At 39.2% G+C, this 27,834-nt stretch overlaps 1 protein-coding gene across 13 annotated transcripts in view; it reads left to right on the top strand.

Moving 5' to 3' along the window:
* Positions 1–27,834, top strand: part of MBNL1 (muscleblind like splicing regulator 1) — a 188,813-nt gene that overhangs the window by 36,393 nt on the left and 124,586 nt on the right. For 8 of the 13 annotated variants that reach the window (XM_037141117.2, XM_037141122.2, XM_037141121.2 and 5 more), the window contains exon 2: positions 15,463–16,439. The exons of 3 other annotated variants lie outside the window; for them this stretch is intronic. In XM_037141117.2, the coding sequence (XP_036997012.1) occupies positions 16,266–16,439 (174 nt within the window). In that variant the 5' untranslated portion in view covers positions 15,463–16,265. Of the gene's footprint in view, positions 1–14,366; positions 15,286–15,462; positions 16,440–27,834 lie in introns of those variants that run through there. 2 more of the 13 variants (XM_037141118.2, XM_037141128.2) reach the window with 2 other exon arrangements.

Genomic DNA, 27,834 nt, shown 5'->3' with positions numbered 1-27,834 from the left:
CTTCACATTCTCTGCTTTTCTGTATCCTGCCTTTGCTCTCTCTACTCCTGCAGCCTGGGTTGCCATCCCTGCTTGTCTGTAACTTAATGAAACTGACTCACCTTTCCATACCTACCTTGGATGTCTTTTCTATCATGAAACTGCCCCTGGTTTCTTTAACTCGCCAAGCTTCATTATTATCTGTGCTGTGTACTTCTCCCTGTTTTATGCACTGTTATTGGTGGGTTGGTTTCATATCCCTGATTAAACAGGAAATTCTTCAAAGTTGAATCCATATTTCCCCCATCTGTCTAGGCTACAAAAGAGGGTCATCAATAAACCATTAATGCAATCAGTGCGTATTTTATTTATGTATTGCTTATTTTCAATGATTATGTTTATTCATTGAACCTTAGTAAGGTTATTGACTGTGTTGGATGTACTTAGATTTAAGAAAAACCATTTCCTTTTCTAGGATAGTAGGGAAGAAAAATAGCAACAAAAACAAGCAGCACAATTAGAAGAGCAACATATTTTCTCTTCAAAGGAGATCTTTTGGGGCAGTGGAACTGGAATTGCAATTTTCTTCTTATTGTTTTGACTTTGGGCATTCATATTAGAAAGGAGCTTAATATTTGCCATTTCTCTATATCATGAGGTAACTAATAGGAAAGAGAACAGGTTTGATACATGTAAAAGAAAAATATCATTTATGCCATTTCAAATCCGCAGCGCTTTCTCCCCGATATACTTTTTTTAACGGTTTTAACAGCTGTTAAAAAAAAATCTGACTGTCCACGGCTTGCAAGGGTTTCAGAGACCAATTCCATCTCCTCTGCCTTTCAAATACTGTTTTAGTGGCTGATACAGGTCAACCTTACTATACGCATCCTTGCTTAAGACATACTGTTTTATACTTTTAGAGCAGAATTCCATGTCACCAATGTGGAAGGTTTCTGCTGATAGAATTTGAACTCTTCTAATAAAAGCTCTGAAGAAAATGTAGGCTCTTCTTGCCCAAAAAGGAGACAAACAAAAAAAAATGCTCTAAGACCTCTTCCCCAACAATTAACCTTTAAATCACTTACTAAGTAGAGCCTTGTGTTGTATTAATTACTAGATTAAACTGATTAACGATCTTAACTAAGAATAAACTGATAGACACAGTGTATAATTTTCACATCTCTAAGCATACATTATTAGGCTCCAGTGCATACACCACAGACAGATGCGCAAGGACGGCAGCACTGATCTCTTCGCTCCATAGAGGGACCGTCCCCTCTCCATAGGAATCCGTACGCAAGGCTTTCTCTTTCACTTACGTCTCAGAGCCCAGCACAGTGGTGCAGAGCTGGTGGCTTCATCGTGTCCCACTCCACCCCAAACTCTCTGGTTTTGGGCTTCTATATGTTTATAGTCATTGTCATTGCCGTGAAATTTGGCATCAAATTGGCAGCATGTGTTGTGAATTAAATTTCAAATTTGAATCAGAAGACCGGATTTGGGATCCTCATTCTTCCATTTAACCAGCTGAGAGGCCTCTTAGAGTCGGGATAACAAATGGCAAAACTCAGATGACGGAAACTGTATACCCAAATGTAAAATACTATTTGCTAGTGTTGAACAGTAATAGAATACATGAGTTCTGGGGGAAAGATAAATTTTTCTACTTGGCTCCTCCAGGAGAAACTTTCTGTCAAAGAATCAGAGGAACACCTTGAAGATTTCATACATAAATAGAAAAGAAATGGAGCACAAGCCAACTTCTTAAAAGTTAATCTCTTCAAGGGTTATTACTTAACGAAAGAGCATATAGTTTGTTGTTTTATCTAAAATAAAGTGGTTCTAATTGTAAGAAGAGTAAAGCATTGTCTTCCTCTCCCAGTAAGTTTAACACAAAGATTTTACTTGAATTTAAATAAAGAGCTGGGTTTTAGTTATATATGAACATGATTTGACTAATTCCTATGTTAAAGTTTTTCCTTATTCTTTTGAGAATGCATGTGCACACATACATACATATCTGAACATCTACATACATATTAATGCTTATTTCATATTATGTCTATTCTGTTAACCATGAATTTAATCATATTGTAGTGATTGTATAGGTGCTCATTTTATCATCTTTCTGCAAAATAATTTTAATATTCCAGATTATAATAAATACAACAAAAAGAGACTAAATATCACTGTCTCTAGAGTACTTATTTTATGTATGGGTGTATATATAATGGTGCATTTGACATTTAAATGATAGGAGTATAGAAAAAAGTTTTAAGACTGCTTTGTGATCACTCTTTGAATTTATCTAGTGTATTCCTGCAGATAAACTAGGAGGATTCTTAGTGCTGGTGGAAACACATAGAACTTTAATCACCACTTCATTAGTCTGGCTCTTTGGATTTCTTTATGTGTTGCAGCTTTCCCAGAATGCACAGAACCGAATGCACAATTAAAATAATTAAGAAAGGGGTGTTGTTTTGCTAAATGCAAAGGAATTAAACCTTAAGCTGCTATGTCAGTTTGTTCATTGTATGTTCACTGTGTTTACTCTCTTTGCAAAGTACAAAATCCTAAGAATAAATTCTTTGATTTCATCTGCTGAGAAGTGTGATTTTATTTATACTCTGACAACATGCTGAAATCACATCGACAGATAATATAACCATTGGAAATGCCCACATTTTGCCAACCCAGCATCTTAAGTCCTTTGAAAATCCAGTTGCAAGTACTTCCTTACTCTGTGAACTGTTTTAATAATTGAAGAAGAACTGATTGAAGAGGGCAAAGTGAGGGGATAATGGGGCATGTATCCATTGGCAAAAATCATACCAGAAATAACCTGGCTTGGTTATTTTAATTGGAAGGACACGCCACTTCAGGGTCGGAAGTGCTGCCCAGGGAGCCTTTGCCCCAGGGGAAGTCGCCACCTGGGAAATGGGTTTGGGCCTCCTCGAGTGCACCCGTTTTATTGTGCTTTAGCTAGTTTGATAGCACCTTGCATTATTTATAGCAGTTGTCAGAAACCATTTCCTTTAGTCAATTAGTGTCTGAAAAGGGGGGGAGTGGAGCAGGATATTTTCTGACATTAGTAGAAATAATGTCTTAAAAAATTCCCTTAATCATATGATACTGTGCTGTAAGAGATTTTCCAAATAGAACATGACCCATGGACACTGTTAACTACGTTTTGTTTTTATTAATAAGAACTGTAAGTTACATATTGTTTGTTTTGATACTCTGTCACCTCAAACATTTATTCAAACTTTCAAAGACCCCGTTCTTTGGCAGATGATTACAAAATATAAATATCATAGTTGTTTTAGCAAGGAAATGATTTATATTGAAATAACAGAAGGTGGAGAACTGACTTTACAAATGTTTCCATTGATTAGCTGCCATGTAAGGGCTAACAATTCAAAATATTTTGCCAAATACAAAGACATGCTTTAGTTCTATTTGTAGGAAAAAAGATACATCTTTTGTCTATTCCCACAATAGAAATTTACAATCTAGATTGAGGGGTAGTATCTTTTTAAGATCTAACATAGATTCAACCAGTATCAAAAAAACATGTCATTTGTTGTTGGTAGACATACATTTTCATCAACATTAATTTGGGAAAATGTTCTAGTTCAAAGTTAATATATACATATACTATATGTTCTAAGTATTTATATTATTAAAACCACTCAAATGTAAGTGTAATTTGGCACATGCAATTGCACATTGCATAAAATAATAAAAATTGACATTAACTTAGGTGACCAGAAGTAAAGAAATGGACACACAGTGGAATAATACATGGTCGTTAAAAAGTATGTTGATCTACTTCTACTGACAAAAAAAGGTCACTAACACATACTGTAGAAATCGAGCCTCAGAATGACATGCTTATTAGTATGTTATCATTACTTCTATAAGATGATAAACTGTACATGTATATAGTGTATAGTGTGTGAGTGAATAGAGAAAGGACTAAACACATCGTACTAATAATGGTTGTTACCCTTGGGATGAGAGGGTTCTGGTTTGGCAGTGGAGGGAGGGGAAATTTATTTGGACTTCCAATAAAACCCTTCTGTGTGGTTTAAATTCATAGCACTGAAAATGCATTCATTTACCTATGTCTAAAACTTAAAAAAAAGAGAAAAGGAAGAAAGATGAAAAGAAGGAGGAAGGAAGGAAGGAAGGAAGGAAGGAAGGAAGGAAAGAAGGGAGGGAGGGAAGAAGGAAGAAAGAAAGTGGTGTGGAATTAATGTATGTGGTTCATATAAATCATTAGTTAGAGATTTCTGTTCATCATTTGACCTCATATTTTACTGTCTTTTCCATTATTACTTTGTGGTAGCTCTGTATAGGAGATAGCCTTAAAATTTATATCTATATTCAATACATTAAAAAAGCAGAACCATAGTTAAGAGTACAAATGGTTAATTCTTTGAAGTAATTCACATTATTGCAGTCACTGGAGATGTGGAAGTCTAGGCATGGAGGGAGAAAAAAGGCTCAAAATTTAAACAAATAATGTTTGATTCAAATTTTAATTTGCTCTTGAGCCCTTACGTTTCCAATGTGAGATTCTTTATTTTCCCATTCTTAATCACACTGCATGGTAGGTTTTAATTTAATTTTATTTTATACCTCCTGGCATTTTCATGAATGTTTGCAAAGTTACTGTGAATGGATGAATGGATGACTTGGAGATTCCAGTGTTGCATTGTTGTTTGGTGCATATGTGATGATATTTTGGTTCTTAAATCTGTTAGATATTCAAGGAAATGGAGCTGTGACACCAAGTGTGGTAAACTGTTTAGGTGTAGATGTGGAGACAAATCATCATTTTTTATCCAAGTTGATCTTATGTTTTCAAACTTGTAGAATCTCTCAGCGTGTTTTTCTTTTTTATAAGTTAAGCCTTATAAGAACTATTGAGGTTGACACAAACAAAATATGTCCCCTTGTCACCACCTTTTAAAAGACATGTTGGAGCTGCCCTTTGAAATTTTATGCTTTTGCAAAATACAATCTGAAGCTCTGGGTTTTTATATATTGTAGCATTGCAACGATGTTAGCATAATTTGTTGTTTTTCATCATCTCAGACAGAGTTAAATATGTGAGTTTGGTAGAACTTTCCCAAAAGGATAGTTATGCTGCATGGAAGTGAAAATAACAGTTGTCAACACATATCTTTGTAACATTATCTTCCTCCTTTAAGCCAGGGAAAAACTACTGTGTCTTGACACATTATTAGTCACGGAAAACAATTCTTACTTTATGTGAGGATATGTGAATTTGTGATCTTATTTTAAAAAGCTTAAGTTAAACTGAGACTCTAATATTTTATTGTTATAGGAATAAATTCAGTTGACATCGATACAGTGTTACGAGTATCTTTGAGATTTGTTAAAAAGGTAAACTTTAAGATGAAATATATAAATCAATGGAAATATCCGTAGGATTGTAACGTTAAACTGTGTAACCTTTGGCTTCAGTATTTGTAAACTTTGCAGTAGGAGCTGCATTTGTGAAACTGTAGACTTCTACTGATTAAGTGGAAGGGACGGAATGTTTATGCATTGTGTTGTGTCATGGGCATGCATTAATTAATTTAATTAGGATGCATTCAAGTAATACCATACAGTATTTACAACTGGATTCATTTATTATATTCTGAAGAATAATCTTTTCAGATCTCTTCATTTAACTATAAACATTTATATATACTTTTCTCCTAATGATTAATAAATAAGCAACATATTTCGGGCAGTCTTTAGTAGAAATGAGCCAGTAAAAATTCCTAGATTGAAGTTATATGTTAGGTTTAAATCAGACACCTGGAAATCCCAGAGTTATCTATGAAGATCAAGCTTTGAAGTTCAGATATAGTTGATAGTATTGAGGGCTGTTGCCGCATTAAAGTCTTGGAAACTTTGGCAAGTGGTGCAGCCATGATTGTCTGGTCCTAGTGGAGATGTGCTAACAGAGAAATACAGATGTTTTGGCCTGAATTTTAGAATTTCTTCACATGTTGACTGTATAACTCGTCTCAGTTAGTGGAGTGTGTGCAAATGGAACACAGGCATAGGTTAATTAGGGAGAAGCGGATGGCCATCATCGTGAGAACGGTTTCTGCCTTGGAACGGAAGTTGGAACAGCGGGCAAAGACACACACACGCAGTGAGTTTCAGTGATGTGCAGGGTCTGTGGCTGTCTCGTTAAGGAACCACACACTCGTTTTTGAGTTGCGCAGTAGTGTTATTGGGAAGCAGAGATGAATTTGCTGCTATTTCTAAAGCAATGAAGATCATATTTAAAGAGCGTATTAGGTAATGACATCACCGATCGCAGTGAGAAGCTAGGTGATACTGTTCAGAAGGTTGAAAATTAAAACAAAGACTTTGGCCCATAGTCACTAGGCCAAATAAAATATAACTCATTTCAGTTAACTTTAGATCAAAGTCCATGGTTATGGAATTGCACTGGGAATGGCACTGTCACAACCTATTGCATTCTGTTTGCATTCACAGTTTGGTCCTGCTGACTTCACCTGAGTGGATTCGGTTGGGTCAGTGTATCAGTCTTCTGGAAAATTGCCAGGATGGTGAAGTTTGGTTTTCCTACCATTTGGTTCCTGAGCACATACCAGCAGTATTAATTCTGTTGTGTTCTGTGTTCTGACTGTTCACGGGGGCAGATCAGAAATGACCACCTAAGGCTAACAGTGTAACTTCTATGTGTAGTAAATAAATACAACCCCAAAGAGGTTTTGTGTTTTCTGTAGAATGATAAAGTAGCATGTGGAGTGTTATTTCATGATGTTTTCTTGTAGAATAAGAGGGAGGTGGTGAAATGCTGCCTGTTTGAATACCATCAAAAATACAAATTTTTTCTCTTCTTTTGCCAGAATTAAAGCTGATTTTGTCAGAAATTCACAGATAATTATTTAAATATTTTAAATGTACAAAGCTGCACGTAACTGTTTTCAGTTATTCTGCGGCTAAAAGACATCTTCCGTCAACTTCACCACTAAGGAGGCATATACAGGTGGCTCTGCGTTACCTTCATTGGGCCTGCTCTTCCCATTGGGTGGGGTTGATGCTGGTTCCATTCAGCATGAAGGTGGTGTCACCAGTGCATTCACCGGTGTGTCTGCATCCCAGACGTTGGAACTTGTAGGAAATCCTTATAAACTAGAATTCAGATGCACCGAGAAAAGCTTCAGTCATGCCACCCATATTGATCGTTGGCCTGCTCTGGACCAGGCACTGATTAGATGCTGACAGTTTCATGGAGAACTAGCCTGGCAATGGCCACTGTCCTGGAGCGTATGTTTTTAAGACAAAGGTAGATGCTAAGCAGAGAGTGAGATAGGTCACCACTTGACCCCCTTTACCCTCTTCATCCTCCCCTCAATTCTTTTTCCTCTGGTAACCACCATACTATTGTCTGTGTTTGTGGGTTTATTTTGTTGATTGCCTTTTGTTTTCTATCACACCTGTAAGCAAAATGATTGTTTTTACCCCTTTCTGCCTAACTTACTTCACTTAGTGGGATACTCTGAAGAGTCATGAAGGTTGTCACAAAAGGCAGTGTGTCATTTTTTAGGGTTAAGTACTATTTCTTTGTGTGTGTGTCTATGTGTGTCGGGTTGGTCAAAACTTTCATTTGTTTCCCCCCCCCCACAAGATGTTTCTAGTAGCGCTTAGTTGTCTTTAACTTCATTTGAAACAATGTTGTTAGATTGTATTGTGACAGCTGTCATATCAACTGTGCATTTAAACAAAAACTTACCAAAATTGGTGAGTTTTGTGCAGCCATTCTAAGATTGAAGATGAAAGCAAATAAGCAACATTTTTAGCGTATTATGCTTTATTATTTCAAGAAAGGTAAAAGACACAACTCTAACACAAAAAAAGATTTGCGCAATATATGAAGAAGGTGCTGTGTCTGATGGAATATGTCAAAAGTGGTTTGCAGTTTCGTGCTGGAGATTTCTTGCTGGGCAATACTCTACATTTGGGTAGACCAGTTGAAGTTAGTAGTGGTCAAATGGAGACATTGAGAACAATCAGTGTTATACCATGTGGGAGATAGCCGACATACTCAAAATATCTAAATAAATAAAGTTATTAATGAAATGAAAAATGTATTTTTTATTTTATAGAAAAAACTAAATGGACATTTTGGCCAGTCTAATATATATTCTGAATATTTTGAGGGGCTTCCATACTGTTTTCCATACTGACTGCACCCATTTACATTCCTACCACCAGTGCACGAGGGTCCCCTGGTCTCCACATCCTCTCTACCACTTGTTATTTCTTGTCTGATTGATTGATAATAGCCACTCAATAAGACAAGAGCTGATGTCTCATTGTGGGTTGGACCTTCATTTTCCTTACAGCTAGTGAAGTTGATCATCTTTTCATGTATCTGTTGGCCATTTTCATTTGTTCTTGAGAGAGGGAGACACTCTGTGTTCAGGTTCTCTGGTGGGACGCTTTTGACAGTGTGCTGGGGGAGCTTCTAGGAAGATACTGCGGCAGGGACTGGATGAAGACCGACGCTGGTACGCAGTTAGTGACATCGTATAAAAAGTGCGCTGAGCCATCCTGATCAATTTATCTTCTCATGGCCCTAAAGCCTTGTAAATTGAAAAATTTTGCCTGATGGAGGAATCAATTCAGAATTGACTTCTTAATCATAGTCTGAGTAGAGGCTTCATGTTTTATTTCGTCTTAAATATGAATACTTAAGGGACAATAATCCTTTCGTAATTCGACTGCAGTTCAGTGCGTTGCTTTGGGGATTCTGATCTTTGGCAGTCGGGCATCATCTAACCAACACTCCTTTGTTACCCTTCCCGAAAGAGACCGCCTGATGATTAGGGAGTCAAACCTATCAGATTTTAAAGGCGTGCTTTGACAGACCTGAGATGACTGGAGTTGGTCCCCACAACCTTCCCTTCCTGACTGCAGCTTGTCACCCGTCACACCTTGCAATGTCAGAGCAGCCAGCCAAGCGGACACTCGCCCTGCCCTGCCATGGCAGAGGGTGTGTGGTTGAAAGTTACCTTACTTTCTCAGCAGTGTTTCTAGAACCAGTCATTTGCATTATCTCCTTGGCGATTTTTGCCAATATATTTACTTAGTCTTATTTTTCAAGTTCTTTTTATTCAACTGTAGCCTCTTCCTAAGCTGCAGTGTCTGTGTAATCACAGGCGTGATGGGCTCGTTTTAGCATTCTGATGCATGTTAAAATTAGGTTGTTTCCGTATCACTTACAATTGCCCTGGTGCTGGCGGTGGTGTGCTTACCTCTGGCTGAGAAACACTGACCTCAGCTTTCTGTTCTATGGACTTGAATGCTGCTGAAGGCTGCAGTAACCATTCAGAGCACAGTGTTTCCCTATATAATAAATAACAGCTTTGCTACTCTGTTTGGTAACTTAGTGAGTGGAGAAATGGCCGTACAGCCTCCAAAATGCTTCGTTGGTTGTGTACTGAACCCTCTGGTAGTATTTGGGACAAACCCTAGGCAAAATTGTTTTGTGAGCCAACTTAGTCATTACTAATTTTCCAAATAATTTTACTGCTTTATTATCTATCTATTTACAATATTTACTTACTAAATTTACTTCATGGTTTATTAAATAAATTCTTGAAGTAATGCATTGCAAATCATGGACTTTTTGATACCAGGGGAGGGGTGAGAAATTATGGTTTGGGGCAAGGGGCTCCTTCTTGCCCCCCCTGCCCAGGTGCACACGGGGCAATCAGACTTCTCTTCCACTTAAGACTGACATTGTCTTACTCAAATAAAATAGGCCCTCAAACAATTGTGAACTTCCTCACTATGTAACCTATTTAAAAAATCAAAAGCTATAAAAAAAAGCCCCTAAAATCCCCAGTTAACTGTTTGCCTATGATTTGGTTCAGAACAACTGAAATGAGTCATGAACATATATGATTAAGAAATTTAACCTTGTTCCTAGAAGCCATTCAGTTCTCCAGAATAGAACTTGGGTCTCATTCCTTGAACATGTCTGTTTTATCCTCTATTGAAACACTTGTCTGGCCCTTAAGTAGATACTAATATGGAGCCGTCCACTTCACGTAAGGTCAGTTTAATGCTAATGTGTATCCATTACTATAAGAATAATTATTAGTAATTTCCTATGCTTTTTAAAAACTCTATCCTTGAACCTTTCCTTGACTTCTTTTCCTCTATTTTTCCTTTTTATTTTCCCCCACATATCTTAAAGTAAAAAATATATGTGATTTATGATATTGTTCAGGGAGAAATTGGTTTTTGGTTCTTGTGGCAGAACATGCTCCTTCGTACAACATCCAATGTCATGTGAGGGACTGTGTAGCTGAGCGTTTGGGATTTGATCAACAGGTGAGCAAGGACTTGTTTTCAGGTAGGTTTTAAATAGATTGATCCTCGCTGCAAAGCTATTAAATTTTCTAATTTTTTTTTGTTTTTCAGGGAAGTTTATAATCTGTTAAACTATACAGGTTAGAAATTGACCTCAGACTCAATTTGCCTGTTTGTAAATATCCTCGCAGTAGCAGAATTTCCTGTAAGAATTATGTACAAGCAACACTTATTTCTAGGGCAGGTATGTTTTCAAGAATTCTCACAATCTGACCATTATCCAAACGCGTTTCAGTGTTGTTCTATAGAACAAAAATTTGTTACTGGTTGAGGTCATGTTTGGGGAATTCAGTATTAATCCAAATCCTATAGAATCTTAATTTAGCAATATACTCAGTTTTGAAAAGGTTTTTCAGTCTTTCCTGAAATTCTTTTATTCAAGTAAAGAGAGCGATAATCTAATATCAGCAGTTTATTCAAGTCAGTTTATAAAACGTAATCTAGATTTGACACCGCCCTGTGCCCGTGCTGGGGCCGGAGTGTGTTCTTACCAGGGGTGGCCCGTCCAACTGTGTGTCAAGGTTAGTGTCTGTTTTGAGAGCTGTGTCCAGGCCTGGCTAATTGCAAATAATTGGATTATCATCCCTGCCTATAAGGTTTATAATGAAATAGCTTTTCACTGTACAAATATATCTATCATTCTTTCAATAATACCTTTTGAAATCAATAGAATTTCCCTGCTATAGAAATTAAAAATGACCCAAACACCCATTTGCCATCATTTTAGTAATTAAAATATATTTTGTCCTAAAATGGACTAAGCCTGTAACATGGCAGAAAGGAAAAGCACTCAACACTCGAAATGGGTTTTGCAGTTGTATTTTCATGTAGCCGCCGAGCCGTGAGGTTAGTTGTATTAGTGCCGTTCTCCTCCCCACCCGTGTGGACCCCGAGGGTGGTGCTGCGGCATTTCCTTGGCATTGGGGATGCATTCGCATGTGGTCACATACATGTTTATCACTATCAGTTTGAAATTTATTTATCAAACATTTAAAAAAAACTATTATGTTCTAGGCACTGGGTAAAAAAAGTGGGATACTCCCTGTCGTCAGGGAATTTGTAAGCTGAGGGACAGTGGAACCAAGAGATACAAAGTACCCGGCATATTCCGAGGTGGACCGATGTTTACCAGCGCAGGCCCAGCCTTATTGAGAAGGTACTGTTTGAACAGCAACTTAAACAAGGATGAGGGATTTGCCAAGTGGAAGGGCGAGGAAGTGCGAGTCAAAGCAAACAAAGGGTTAGCGTGTCAGGAGCCCCAGGAGCTCACAGCAACGTGGCTTGTGCCTGGAGCCCTTCTGGCTCCTCGCTGACCCTTTTTAAGAGCGATTTTCAACCGGTGTGCCGCAGAGTGTTCAAACCACCCAGTACCTGACTACGTAAGCCAGGGACACCGACCTCTTTCCCCTCAGATTGTTGAGGGGAGAAATGACAGCAGCCAACACAATAGCCATCTGGCGTGAATAAGTTAAAATTATACCTACTTTTTTGGCAGGTGGGCAAAACAGATATTTCGGGGTGTGCCACAGAATCTTAGTGATTAGTTTACGTGTGCCACACGATAGCGAAGGCGGAGAACTGCTGTTCTGAGATGGAGGGTGTTGGAGTGCAGCCCTGGGAGAAACCGAAAGGGTGCCATGTGTCTGTTCAAGACAAGGGGGAGGGTTCAAGAAAGAGAAAGTTCCAGACTGATGGTGGCCAGTGAGGAGCGGGCTGGGGGGGTCTGGGTGTAGAAGATGAAGGGATGAAGACATGCAGATTGGTAGTTGCAGAACAGTCACAGAGAGGTGGAGTGCAGCCTAGGGAGTGTACCGTGTGTGTTGTCGGGAGGCACTGGAAGTATCAGTGGACTGCCCTGTGTAACCACTATTCTGTGGCCTGGAACTAATATAAAATAATAGGGGATGCACGCTGTAATTAAAAGATAAACTTAAAAAAAAGAGGGCATTGTAAGTGGCACAAGAGGACAAGCAGCCTCTGGATTTGGCCTTTATGGAGTGTCAATGGCGGCTGCTGAGCAGATGGGCGTGAGGGTCACACGGATACAGACGCCAAGGTGAACGAGAGGGAGAAGCCGGAATTCAGCACAGGCAGAGGACACCTGAGGTGCCCAGCCTTTCCGTGTCTCTGGGCCACGCTGGAAGAAGAGTCTTCTAGGGCCACACGTAAAATGCACAGACAATGAAAACACCCCATAATCGTTTCAGTGAGGGATTTTTACTGAAACCAATTTTGTGATTTTGCGATTGGGCCACAAAATTCATAGCCATCCTGGACCTCATGTGGCCCAGGGGCTGTGGGCTGGACACCCCCACTTGACATTTGTCTGGGATCGCCGGATTGAGAGCGTCCGGGAGAGGAGGTCGCACAGCTAGGTAGGGTTTCCTCGCTCCCGCCAGGCCACCACCTCCGTTTTGCAGTTACTACATCCCTCCAAGGGCTACAAAAAAAACGAGGGAAAGGTGGAGCATTCATATAGAGAGGGAGTACAAAGGGAAAGAAGTCACGAGAAGGGGTGTGAAGGTGGAAGGAAGCTCCGCTGTGGGCAGGAGAAGGGAAAACTGGGAGGCTGAGAAGATATCGAACGTCTGAAGTTGGGTGGCGGGAAAATGAGAGAAGATTCGTGCCCACGGGCCGCTGTTCGGACTACGAACTATTTGTGACCTGTAAGATCGTGCCATGCAGATAGTGGGGGGAACACGGAAGAGGGGGCGCTGCAGAGGGCTGGGGTTTTAGAAGAGCTGCTGTGTGAAATGTGCCAGGGAGCTGTCCAGGGCGGGGCGATTCCCAGGCAGTGGGACCCAGGAAGATAGTAATTCATACCAGCAGTGGTGGGTGTGTGTGTCCGTCCAAGTATGTGATTGCATTCATGAGCTGTGTTCATATATATGTTTATATGGGTGTGTTCATATGTGTGTGTGTTTTTGTGCCCTGGAGGTAATTCCAGTCCAGATACAGTGATCCATCATTTGATTCACCCACATTTGTAGCGATCTACCTACTCTTCATTATTCTGCTAGGGTTACTGAGAGCAATGAGATTGTTTCTGCCCCTGGGAACAAGAAGTCTAGTGGGTCAGGTACGTAAGGAAGTTGAACGCTGTGCCGGGATGCGGAGTCCTGATTCAGAGGAGGAGGTGTTAATGTATGACTGGGGGGAGATGGAAGTTGATGTCTTGGAAGCTTCGTGGAGAAAGTGACCCCTTTGCTGGCTTCTGAAGGAAGTGAATGATTGCAGGGGAGGCATTTCAGGACCCTGGAAGGAAGGACAGAAGAGATGCGTTGACTCGTGTGTGGTAATTGCTCAAGGCAGGAAGTAGCTGAGAGACTCTGATTAGACAGATTCAGGAAGGTGGATGGATCTTAGTGTTTACGGCGGACTTGACTTCTGTTTCTTTTTCTTTTTTAAAGAACTAGGAATTAGGACTAGAAAAATTTTGAAAACAAAAACATTTCCTGAACATCAGTATGAGTTGGGTTTTTTTTCATCTTTCTCAAATATTATAGTCTTTATTTGAATATTGTCCAAGCCACGTATCTGGTAGTTTAAAAAAATTAACGTTAAGAATGATGGTATTAATCCTAAAATAAGTTCAAAAAAAATTGCCAGATGTTCATGTTTATATGCATATAATGTATATCCATATTCTATATCCTGATTCAGTTGTATATTCTATATTATATTCCATATTCTGATGCCCAAGTTATAAATGTACCATACACCAATCGACCACTTTGGACCCTTGAAGAAATGTAATCAATCACTACTTATTATACTGTGTCATTGCCTCTGTGGATGTAAAACTTTTAGAGTTACTAAACCTTTGTTTACTCTGTTGGTAACATTCATAAGGGAAAGATAATATACTTCTGTTTCTGTAACTACTGAGCATTTTCTGAGAGTTTTTCCATCTGATTGAAAGAGAAAGTAAGTTGCTAAAAGCAAAGATGCCTTGCTATAGCAGCCTGGTAGTGCCTAGGTAATGGCTCATTAGGCAATCGGGGATCCCCCAGCCCCCACCCTCCGGTTTCACTCATACCCCTGAAGTGCATCACGCTGCCCAAATCAAATTGCTCACTTAATATTTAATGTTTCTGTGATGGAATCACTTTCTCCCTTGAGGTTGACTTCAGATTTGCCAGACACACTGACAACACTGCACTCCTTATTTTCCCCACATGACCTCAGCTTCTGCTTAAAAAATGTTCGAATAAAGGATGCTTTTGTTCATACCTCGCCTGCCTGTGATATATTGACAAAGTGTCTGCCGGCTGAATGGAATAGTTTTACAGTATGAGTGCTGCTTTCAGTGGAGGGGCAGGACTTGGGCTTGAGAAGGAAGTGAATTGGATAGGTCAGGAGAATGTACCATTTGTAAACACCCCTTTCCTTTTTTATTCACGTGTCAGGACAGCAGGAGCAGGCTGTTCAGTGCCCGTCCCTGAGCAGAGCCGGAGGGAAAGCAGCTTGGAAGTCAGCTGCAATTTTTGAAACCTTGCTTTCCCCCCACCCTGCAACGGGTCATGATCTTCAAGTGCTGGGACTTGTTTTAGAAGCTGTTTTGAAACTAACATGGTTTAGTCCACTAACTGCATGTTGGGTAAATTCAAAACCCACATGCTCGTCCTCTTGCAGTGGAATAAGTCACATCTGATGGACATTTTCTGTGCTTATAGCATAGTAATGAACGTCTGACAGGCGCGACCTTTCATAAGACAACCCACACTATTGGCTTTCTGCCCAGAATATTGCTGCAACACTATCTGTGATTGGTTATCTCTCTATCATGCATTGCTTCACAAGGGGAAACGGCCCCTTTTTTTAATAAATCTACGATGGCTGGCTGCAATATGCCTCACTGTAAGTACTGTGTGTGCGTGTGTGTGTGTGTGTGCGTGAGTGTGAGAGAGCGAGGGCGAGAGAGAGCAGGCTGACATGAATATGACTTAGTCTGGTAGCACATGGTAAGGTTGTGATACTGTAGGACATCAGTGAAGTGCTACTTAGTAAATCTTAACCTATCTCTTTTTTCTACAGGTTGGTACTAAGAAGTGCCTTTCCTGACGTCTCTGCTGCTTGGAACCGCTTCTAGAGCAGTCTCTGCTTTTGCCTTGCTTGCTGCCAGCTAGACTGTGACGACAGCACATCCACCCTCCACCTCTAGCCCAGACACCCCCATTTCTACTTATAATCAAGAGAAAAGCTCTAAGTATCTGGCATTGCCCTAGGCTGCTTTAGTTTTAAAAGAAAAGTTTGCTGAAAGAGTAAGATATCTTCTGCCAGGAAATCAAGGAGGAAAAAAAATTTATTTTCTCGATTTTGCTCTAAACTGCTGCATCTGTCTATGCCAAACTAATCAATACCGATTGCACCACCAAACTCCATTGCAAATTCAGCTGTGAGGAGGTTCCCTTTCAGACAACTTTGCTGAGAGCAGCTTGGAGAATCGGTGTCCAGGGGTCTGCCACGTTTTCATGCTTGCATTTTGGGCTCCAAATTGGCACTGGGAAGGGGTCACTGAGAGCACAAGGCTGATTCGAGGCCCTACTTTTAAACATTCATCTACTTAAGATCCTAGTATTTGTCTAAAAACCAAAACCTCTTTGAATTAACAGTTTCCATGCTGTGAATTTCTAGTGGGAGATCTTTTCCTTGATATTGACAACCCAATTTTCCATGTACTTTTAAAGCAGGGAGCGGGGGAAAGCATTTTGGAGGGGACATTTTCATCATCGTTTTACAGTTTTATCAGTTCAGCTTTTTTTTGGTTGTTGCTCTTTTTTGGGGGGGTTGGGTTTGTTGGTTTCACTGAAAATTTTAACTACCTGTAAAATCTAAACATGGCCGTCAGTGTCACACCAATTCGGGACACAAAATGGCTCACACTGGAAGTATGTAGAGAGTTCCAAAGGGGGACTTGCTCACGGCCAGACACGGAATGTAAATTTGCACACCCTTCGAAAAGCTGCCAAGTTGAAAATGGACGAGTAATCGCCTGCTTTGACTCATTGAAAGTGAGTAAATGTTATATATTATTTTAAGGATATGCAGTAAATGAATAAAGGGGGATATGGACGTAGAGTTCACTGATTTTGGAATTGTGGGTTGCTTTGTTAATAGTTTAGTTTATACGGTGTGTTCTTGTTGATGATGTTGGGGGTGGGGGAGACTTTGAGTAGTGATAGAATCAAGTTTGGCCAAACTTGTTTGTTATGAGTAACTTTATCAGTCCTCTAATGCTACAATTTTTCTTTCCTAGAGCAGAAAGTCTCAGCGTGCTTTTTAGCTGAGGAATAAGTCAGTGTCTGTAATAACAAAGTCAGTGTCTATCTCTAGGAGTAGGAAATGTAGATACTGCGTGTGTGTTAGCATGTGCATAGGTTATGTACAAGGCCATGCAGTAGCTTTATGAAGACGATTTGATTTTACTTGTTTCTAAAGGTGCAGTATTGTTGTGAAGGAATAGCCAACAGTAAGTGAGCTAAACTTGGATAGATGTTTTACATTAATATTTTGATGTTATGGGTTGCCTTCTGATTGTATGAGCATATTATTTTAAGACCAGAAGCAATGCATCTTGTAGAAAATATAATTAGAAGTAAGGTTCTGAACTGCTGCTATAGTATTCTATCTGAGTCATAAACCTTGAATGTGAGTTTTATAAATAAGTTGAAACTCTTAACCACTATTATTAATTGAAATTTTTTAGCTTCCAAAATTCTAGCTGAAGGACCTTACCTGTTTATTTTCTGTTAGACCCCAATTATTTATTTATTTGTAACAGTCTCAGCTCGAAATGTTAGAAGTTAGCTTTTCTGGGCACCATCACACTAAAAGATTCACTGTAGTATATCTAGACATTCAAAAATGCCCTTGTACTCCAGTATCAGGTTTGAAAATGGGTCTTTTAAGAGACAGTGTACATGTCTTTATTTTGACATACAAGGTCAAGTCTAGAACTGTGAAGATTCCTGGGTACTCTCTCTGTTTTGGTTTAGTTCAGTTGCCTTTGAACCCTAACCTGCCAATATTATTCCCTTTTGAACCTTTGAGATGGGGATCTCTGTCATCTCTACATGTATAAGGAAGTAAAAGTGTTAGAGATTTATCTTTTGTTTTGCAAAAAAAAAAATAGTACTATAATAATCATGCTGTCCCTAATAATATAGGGGTATATTAACTGAAATAGTTAGCTCATAAGTTAACACATAATTCACCCTGATGTTGTTGAGTTAATTTAAGAGTTAACTATTTCAGTTGATTGCTTTTTGGTCCAGATTGGGGTGCTCACTTTGCTAATAAAGTTTTCTCCCAAAACTCTTAACAAGGATATTATCTTTAGACTAGGATTAAAAAGGAGGGATTAACAACAGCAAACATAATTTACAGTGTTAGATTATTCTTAATGTCATAGTCCTAAGGATCAGTTAGCAAAAGTTATAAATGATCATTTCCCCCCCTTTTCTCTGAAGGCATCAGTGAAGGGCACAGTGGCCGGACCTTTGTGAACGTGATTCCTAAGTTCATGCTGATAGAATTTAGGTGTAATTAGAAACTGGGACAGATAAAATGAGGGGCAAAGGGCTAATTACTGTTGTCGGTAAACAGCTGTGTCCATAAGTAACCCTGTTTTGACCCAATTACTAGTAAATCCAATTTTTAATCCTACAGACAGTTGATGGTGCGCTCGTAGCTGCAAAATGAAGGACATTTAGCTTGGCTGTGACATTGAGTGGTTTCACAGAAGACTTGCCTCCACAGCATTTGGAAACATTGTGAAACATTAAAATTCAGTTGCTATTTTTCCACCTCAAAATATTTTTGTAGTCGCAGCTCACTCGTGGCGGCAGAACAGTCCCCCTTTGAGTAAAGCAGTGAGCAGCCTGCTCAAAGACATGCTGTGTGGCTGACAGAATCTGACTGCCACATCAAGGGCTTTTTTTTTTTTTAAACAGCAAATAATTCTAAGATTTTTAATTTACCTATGAAATGAACTCATTTTAGCAGCTCTTCATTGCAGACTTTGGCCTTATTCAATGGCTTGCTAAGGAAAGCTGAAATTTCATTTCTAGTCTAACACTTGGTAACATATTTGGATTTGAATAAGAGGAGAAAAACTCAAATGTGCTTATGGTGACACTTCATTCCCAGAACAATAGCTCCTTAAATGTGCGAGAAATACCTATGTTAAGAATTAATTTAAAATTTTAATATGTAATTTAAGTACTCATATTTCAAAACTCATGTTTTTTTTTAATATATATTTCTAACACATGTGATTCTTAATACAGTCTTTAGGATCCTACCTTTTATATAGTAGTCTTCCTGTGTTCAATTTTGTGGCTAAAATAAATCAAAAACATATTTTAAAACAGTTAAAGTAACTCTGTGACTCATGCTTGAAGTTCTGAAATTTGGGAGCATTATGAGATTTCCATGCCAGTAACTGCAGGATCATCTGTATTGTCTCAGAGAGTAAACGGAAGGAATTTAGAAAACTTGTAATATCCTGACTTCTTTAATAAAATGTGTTCTGTGTGTTGCTACAACCCACAGTCCAGCCTTCTCTGAGTTCTTGAGCCATGAGATGGAGGTAGCCTGTGTCATCTACTATTTTTAGCAAGTTAGCAAAGCAAAGCAACCCTCCGCGAGAGGACCCTGTGAAATGGCCCTGAAATGGCCCTACCCTTCAGCTGTGCTGTTCAGACTTTGGCCAGGCTCCCAGGTGACTTACGTTCAGAGCAGACTTCTGCTTAGAAGAGGAGAATTTGTTTCATTAAAAACAGAAGTCAAATAGTTCAAAAGAGTATTTATGTAAAAGAAATCAAGTGGCAGATTACTAAAGGCAGTAAGGAAGAAAATTAGCCAATTGTATTTTAGTTGCATATTGGTGATTTTAAAATTTAAACAACCTAGATTAAATTTTCTATATGAAAACAGAATTCTATATCACAATAAATGTGTTAAGTAAAATGAGAAAGCATGATGATGAGGAATATATATATATATGTATGTACATATACACACATATATAATATATTAGAAATAGAATGATAATAATAAGAGAGCTAAAGCTATAATAATGTGCACTGGTTCATAAATTAAACAGTATTTTAAGGACTTAATTTTTCTCATTCAATTTCTTTTAGACTTGCAGTCTTAATGTATAGCAGCCTAAGAGTGTATTAAAATTGAGAATCAAATTGCTTGCAAAACTATAAATTTAAGGGTTTTAGCTACTTCATAAATTCTGAACATTTGAAAAGGTATTTTATGCTGGGAAAGAATTTTTTCTTGTGGTTTCTGAGATGACAAAACAGAAAAAGTTGAAAGAAAAATATTAACCCTGCAAGCTGCCATTAGAACATTATATATCAGAAATGATTATTTAGTTAATTGTTAATGCCAAGTTACCAATTTTTTTTGGTAGCAATCTCTCAACTAAAATTTAGGTAGTTGATATAAAGGCGCCTACAGGATGTATTTTAATATGATGTCAAGGTATTTGTATTATGAAAAAAGCTGTCATCATATGATTAACAGAAATCGACTATTGTTTCTTGATTTTTCTTTTTCAAATACTGTTCATTTTCCAGTTTGCTCGGGGTGAGGAGATACAGCCTTTATGTTTATTATTTATTTTCCAAAAATGTAGCAAAACTCTTATATTTGAAAGCCCTTGTCACTTAGGCAAACCCTCTTATCAAATTAGGCAGTTTTGTTTAAGATAATTACTCTAGACAGCACAGCCAATCACACTTATCAGATACATCAGAGATCAGCTTGCACTGCGGTGGGGCCCGAAATCAAGGGCACTGAGTGAACGCATTTAAAGTGTAAGTGAAGACCTTGAAGCATATGTATACAAAGTACAGAAATCGGCTTGTAGAAGACACAAACAAGTAAACACCAGGTGAAGGAATGACTGGAAAACTCAAAGTCATTCTGGCAGATCGAGTCTTTAGGTGCTCACACAGGAGCAGGCTCGCATAGCTGGACATTATGAAGTGGTCCTGAAGGTTTTCACGGTTCAATTTTAGAAGGTCCTCCATTGTCAGCAGTGTGTCTGCAACTGCGCTGCTCTTCGTAAACCTGCAGAACAGCCTTCTCGTCCTATTTTTTCAGCCAGCTTCATCGATAACCTGACAAAATGATATTTGCAAGTTTCAGACTAAACATTCAATTTTCAATGACAGCTTTGACCTGGTGGGCTCCTAATTGGAATAACTTTTTCCAAGTGTTTTGTTGGTGTTATTGTTTGCTGATGGCTGATGCGGTGTGATATTAAAACTTTGACATATTGTACTATAGATAGGAACATATTCAATATGACTTTCAGTGACAGGTTGACACAGGACTTCCTCGTTTCCCCGTAAGGTGAACTGACTGTGAGGCGTAACTTGTGTAGCAGTGTGTCCTGTCTCATTTCCAGTTGTTTTCTTTAGGCAGGAAGTTCATGGCGTTGTAAAGAATGCCCTGGGCATGTGCTGTGATGTCATCGATGTTGACCTTTCTTTAATGGAATTCTCAACTTGTATCTGCTTTGGCAATAAAACTATTCATTTACCTATTTACATGCTTTTAAAAAATTAATTCTTCCTCACTAGAGAACATTTTTTTCATTGCTTTTAGAGAGAGAGGAAGGAGAGGAAGGGAGGGAGGAAGGAGAAACGTTGACTGGTTGCCTCCTATATGTGCCCAGATTGGGGACTGTACCCACCAGGACTGGGGAAGGACCCACAAGCTAGGCATGTGCCCTGGCTCGGGATCGAACCCACAACCTTTTGGTTACGGGAAGACACTCCAACCAACTAAGCCACACTGGCCAGGGCCCCAGGGCCCCATTTACATTCTTATAGTTAGATTTTTTTTTTTTTTTAAGAAAAATACTGTTTTAATTTTTAAACTTTTGGACAAATTTCAAGTCAGGTTTCAGATCATGCTACTTAAGGCACTAATTCTAGAACTAGTTGATTTGTTTCCTTCCATACGATTTTGATACGCTGCTTCTCTTTTTACTTTTTCTCACTTAAACCTTGATTTGATTCTGTGTGACAAACTAAAAACAATGTAAACCTGGAGCGATGTGGCACCTGCAGTTGAGTTCAACCTTTGATTGTAATTCAGACTTCTAAACATACACAACGTTCTGATTCCACAAATAGTCTCAGAATGATTCCATGCACAAGGCAGTTACTGACTTCAGAGTTCAGGCAGCGCGGGGTAAATCTTCTGGTCAGGAAGTGAGTGACGTCTGCCCAGCTCGCCCGAGAGGGGAGAGATTGGAGGTTTCTTAGACTCAGCACACACACCTCGGGAACTAGTTTGGGAAGCTTATGCTGTCATTTTCCTTGCCAAGGATAAATAGAGGACTTGTTAGCAGCATCCGTAACCCGTTATCTTTCATGCCGAGCAATGTCAGACTTAGACAAAGCTGGTTATTTTCTTACACAGAAATCGGATTGAGGAAATTTTGAGGGCTCTTATTTTTTTAAACTTTAGCAGGAACACATGCCATGATTTTACTTAGAGGAGCTGTGTTCTGGGTTAACAGAACATGGAACATTGCATAAATTATGACAGTTAGTGGAAATGGGTGACTAAACAGGTAGATTCAGTTTATCACTAATGGTAGTTAAGGATGTGTAGAAACTTCATTCAGAACAACTAAAATGAAAGACAGTTGTTTGAATTATAATAGATTATTAGAATAGTGACTTCTCCATGAATTTCACTGTACTCAAGAGTAATTGTAAGAGCTTCTTACTCCAATATTCATTTATAATGAATGCAATTTTTAATCTAATACTATTTTTTACATATAACATCAAATGCACATTATATACAGCATTTTTCATATTCTCTGGCACATTTTTGAATGATTTTCATTTTGAGATAGAGTTTGATTTGTTAGAGATCAAAGTTTCTATATTATAAGGACTTCTGTTTTGAGAAATACTGATAGTTACAACCCTAATACATCACAATTTGTTTGGAAGGCTGTCTCCTGGGTACCTTTGACCTTGGTCATCTCTGACCTCGGTTTTTTTTCATGTGTTTTATCTCTTGAGTTCTTTCTAGCTTCCTCACTGTTCAGCTTCCTAACCTTTAGTTCTGATCCCTCTTTACACTTTTCTCCAGAGTCACACAAAAATGATTTAGACATTTTCATCTTCAAGGAATTACATTAAGCACTGATTATCGGAGATATCTCCCCCTTACATTCAGCGTGTAGTAACAGAGATGCCCCCCGGCCACACGTGGCATAGGCAAACTAAGGGTTTCTCTTTCAGTCTGTTGTCCAGGCCTATATGATGACTCCATAGTCATTAGAACAAGGTTTCTTCACCCTTCGTTCCTGAGGAGCACGTGACTTTCAACACTGGGGTTATTTCCAATATGCAAGATGGCTGCTGCAGTGCCAGCCATCATGTCTGCAGTTCTGGGAGGCGGGAAGAAGCTCATTTAGGCTCCTTTTAATAAAGATCCTTTAAATTTCACCCAGTGATTATTCCTGGTCTTTCATTGGCTGATTTTGGAAGCAAGAAAAGCTGGGAACTGTAGTCTTTACATTGTTGCTGGGGTTAGAATCAGGCCTTTGGTAGATAGGGTTGAAGGGGAGAACGGATGTTCAGGAGGCCAGTCACTGGGATGGGAGACTTAAACTTTTTTTGCACAGAAAACTTCCAGAATCAAGTAACTCTCCCTGAGAAACACCTGGGTATAAGGGGTTGCTGAGGGGACACCACTGCTTAAGAGAAACTTGTATCATCTTCTCTTGGCAAACCTGTCATCACTTTGCTTAACCAGTTTTCTTTTTCTTATCTTTCAAATTATGATATAATTAGTCAATAAAACCTGGCATGTCATAAATGGATTGATTTTTACATCAGTAGAAAAAGAAAATTGCTTCGATTTTTATTTTCCTTTAATACTTTAAAATTTTTTTAATTCATTTGTTTTAGAGAGAGGGGGAAGGAAGGGAGAAAGAGAGGGAGAGAACCATCAGTGTGTGGTTGCCGTTTATGTGGCTCCCACTGGGGACCTGGCCCACAGCACAGGCATGTGCCCTGACCAGGAATTGAACTCGCAACCCTTTGATTTGCACCTTGTCTTCAGTCCACTGAGCTACAGCAGCCAGAGCTATTTTTCTTATTGCAATGCATATTTATGTAAACAGTTATGTAATTATAACAGGAATGTATGTCATAAAAGCAGATTTCAAGTGATTTTATGTGAAAAAAAGAGTCTGTAGTTTTTCTGATACCTATTTGTGCTTCTACAAATGTATTTGTTTTTATTCCTCTGAAATAAAATGAGTTAATATTTACCGTACTTACTATATGCTGGTTAGTATTTTCAGTTTTTTTTTTTACTATTTTATTTATTTACCTTTAGAGGGGAAGGGAAGGAGAGAGGGAGGAAACATCAATGTATGGTTGCCCCTCATGCATCACCTGCTGGGAACTGGCCTGCAACCCAGGCATGTGCCCTGACTGGGAATCGAACCGCAATCATCTGGTTTGCAGGCCCGCGCTCAATCCATTGAGCTATGCCAGCCAGGGAGTTGTTTGTTTGTTTGTTTGTTTTATAGGCTTTAATCCTCACAAAAACTCTTTGAGAAAGTTAACTTTATTAGTACCATTTCACAGATGGCCACACTAAAGTGCAAAGTCAGGCGATATGCACGAGGTCACTAAGCCAGTAAAACATAAGAGTCCAAACCTGGTACTGTGACTTCATAGCCTCCACTTTTAATCACCTTTCTATAAAACATTGCTTCTTAATTTATATATCTACATGCTAAGGATTCAACCAAGACAACATCTCAATAGCAGTGCTTAAGAATAAAACTTAACGTTTAAGGCACATTTATGGCACAGGACCTAAAAGAGCACATACTCAAAAATAAATCTATTTTAATTCAACAAATAAATCAATGGGTGTTCACAAGATAGCAGCAAGAACACTGCTACCAACTTTCGAAGATTATATATCTTCTCTAAATACATGGCCATATAGGAAAAAGGTGGTAAATTAATCAGTTTCAATAAGTAGTCCCTGTGTAAGCTATACAGCTGCCTCCCAATGTATTAGAAAAGGGCATATTCCAAAATTTCAGTGGTTTCAAAGGAAGCATTTTCCCACAGAAGCAATGTGGTTAAGTCATTAGGCCAACCCTGGGAAGCCAAAGTAACGATAGGATGCTTGAGTTATAGTCCTGTACAAACAGTACCCTGAAACCCTGGTGATTAATTAAACTTGGGAGGCTCTACAGAAGCATTATGAGTAGCATCTTACCATAAATCTTAAGTACTGCTAGCGTCATAGGCCCCAACTGCTTTTGTCAAAACATTTCTATGGAAAAGGCGTATTTCAGGTTTCAGTGTGGGGCTCCAGAAATTCCCGTTGGCCTAATGCAAAGGCAGTGGCCTTTCTCAAACTCCTGAGACCCTTTCTGCAAGTCAGTGCAGGAGTTTTCTGCAGCTCCCAGTCTGGGCTGCCCCTGTTCCCTGGCTCTGTTCCCTTTGCACAGGACAGACACGCAGAATCCGCAGGGTCTGAAGACAGGGTAGGGGTGAGGGGTGCAGTCCAGAGCTTTCCCGGGATGGGAACACTTCCTCGTCAATATGTCTTCCAAATAACCTCTTTCCTTTTTTCCGAAGAGCCCGCTTCCTTCTTAAATATATGGCTTGTTAATCCTGAGTCGGGTTTACCATGGAACTTAATATTAAAAAACAGCTTCCCTCTCCCTTCCTCCCTCCCTCCCTCTCTCCTTTCCTCCCTCCCTCCCTCCCTCCCTCCCTCCCTCCCTCCCTCCCTCCCTCCCTCTCTCCCTTCCTTCTCCTCACCTGAGGACATGTTTCCACTGATTTTAGAGAGAAAGAAGAAGGGGCGGAGGGCAGAGAAAGAGAAATATGATGTGAGAGGAAAACACTGATTGGTTGCCACCAGTATGCCCTCCACCCAGGAGGTAGGGCATGTGCCCCGACGGGATAGAACTGGCAACCCTGGGGTGCACGGACTGACAGTCCAACAAACTGAGCCAAGTGGCCCCTGGGCTCCCTTCTCTTCTTAAATTTTCAAAAGTGTGGCTATTGTTTTGACACTCTTGCTTTCTAATAAGTAGTAGCAATGTGGAAATAGGTAAATAGTGAACACATCGAACTAAAAAAATATTGTGGGGGCCCCTTTTATCGCAGAATATAATCAAGGGATCAGCAGAAAAAGAAGCAGATGGGAGAAGAAGGACATTTAGGATGTGATAGGTGAGAAGGCAGATATTAAAACTCAATCCCCAGGGGCTAATTGCTAGTAGGGCCCAGTGTGTTGGGTGGTGGGGGTGCAGTCTGGAGGGGTAGCTTCTCAGGGGTAGTCGGAGGGTCAGTAGGAGAGGAACTTAAGGAAAGGGAAGAGAAATATCTCTGGTGGTTTGTCTTTCCTCTTTCTTTTCTCTTCCCTCTCACAACAACTAATTCTGAGACCACAAATGGGAAGAGAAGAAGTAGAGGGGGTCCCAGTATGAGAGTTCTCAGGGCCAGAGGCCACCAGACTGGGGCAGCCATCTCTGGCTCATCATTGGTCAGTTGGGAAACCCCTGTATTTTAATCCTAGGTTGCAGTTTCAGGCTTAGCATTCTTTTGCCAGTATCTTGATTTATTTAACAATATTTATACGTATTTTAAGTTTTGGTAATGTTAGGTTAAGACTTACTGATTATTGATAGCCAACACCCTGTGTTCTCAAGACCTTATATGATGCAAGACATCTTAAGTTGGAGTTTATCTCTTTGCATAAAATTCAGACGTAGTGTGTAGACTTCTGGATTTCACATCACTTATGCTTAAGCCCGGGCTGTTCTCAAATAAGGCAGGAAGCATCTGTGTTAATAGTTGACAGTAAATCACACAAAGCAAAACATGGAAAATTAAAGTTAGAAAAGCTGGGACGCTTTTCTATCATCTTCAATTTTCTGCACAAGCATGGACATAATCAGTGTTTAGGATGTGCTTGTGATGGATAAATTACATCTGTAATTCATTCTTCCCATGTTACTGCATTCAGACGATAATTTGCTTTCAGATATCTTTGTTCATCTAATATTCTAAAATTGTTCTTAGACTGAAAATAAGTCTAGTAACATCTCCCAGTCCCAAGAAGCTTTTATAATTAAGCAGTGTTAGCTTACCAAATGGACCAAATTAAAAAAAAAAAAAAGGGTTTTAGAGAAAAAAAAGCCAAGTTTATCATCCCAAAGTAGGGTTCCTCTCTGTCAGATGATGTTGCTTCTCATAGAACAGTTCCCCTTTAAGGGAGGCAACCTGGAAATGAACCATGAAGGAAGAAATAACTAAATAATTCATTATTTATATAAAGTCCTGTTAAGAAAGATCTGTGTTCTGAATGACCTATCTTTCTTCACATTATCTCATATCTGTTCATGGCTAAGTGGAAACTAATGAAATCTAAATCTAGCCATGAGGAAAGATTATCATCATGATTTTATTTATTGAATTTTTTCCCACTATTATGAACTTTTACTCCCAGACATTGCCTTCCATGAATCATAGTGGAGTAATAAATTGAAAACAAATGTCCACATAAGAAAACCCAATACATTAAAAAAAAACAAACCCAAAAACTTAAACTCAGATGAACTAAAGGGTCATTATTCACATGGAAGAAGAGTCATTTCCACAGCAGGTGTTTGCAGGGTGGAATCAGCTTAAGTGGCCCCCCCAAAGCCTTTAAACTGACTAACATAGAGTAGCCTAACATGGCACATACGTATGTATAATGGACTAAGTGTGCATAGTGGGAAGTGCGAAGTTACTTGATTTTTTTAAAGAATCCTATTAGGTACTTTTGCCTTCAGGGCTGAATAATAGTAAAGAAGAGATTTTCACCAAAAACACATTTTTACACTGAAGGTTTAAGAATTTAAAGAAATTGCAGACCAAAATATATGCCACTTTGCATCTCAAGTAAAGGAAGGTAATCCATTTTCCTGCCCTTTTCAGCATGTGTTACCTGCTACATACCAGATCCTGTGGTGTGCAGTCTCGCTGTGAGGGCAGTTAACCCAGAGCCCCTGCCTTTGGGTGTTGACACACTGCATGATATGTAAGCCTTCCAGCTTCTGAGGGGTACAGTGAAGATTATAACGATCATAGAGTGATACAACGTTGTTTTCATTCTTCTAGCCTTTACTTTTAAAATGTCCCTGTATAGCACAGATTTGCCCATGTAAAACACAAGTAGGCACCACATGTCATCATATGTGTCAGAGATTTGTTTTGGAAAACTTGGTCAGTGTAGGAAGAGCAGGTGCACTTTAGCTGTGGTTGTGCGTGCTGCTGGAGAGGACATGTTTGCAGGGCTTGCAGTGGGCTCACCACTAATTTGGAC

This window comes from Artibeus jamaicensis, unplaced genomic scaffold (assembly GCF_021234435.1).
Source record: "Artibeus jamaicensis isolate MK-2021 breed Jamaican fruit bat unplaced genomic scaffold, CSHL_Jam_final scaffold_474, whole genome shotgun sequence".
Lineage (NCBI taxonomy): Eukaryota > Metazoa > Chordata > Mammalia > Chiroptera > Phyllostomidae > Artibeus > Artibeus jamaicensis.
The sequence above is the reverse complement of the archived record's forward strand: the minus strand, read 5'-3'. Positions and strand labels throughout refer to the sequence as shown.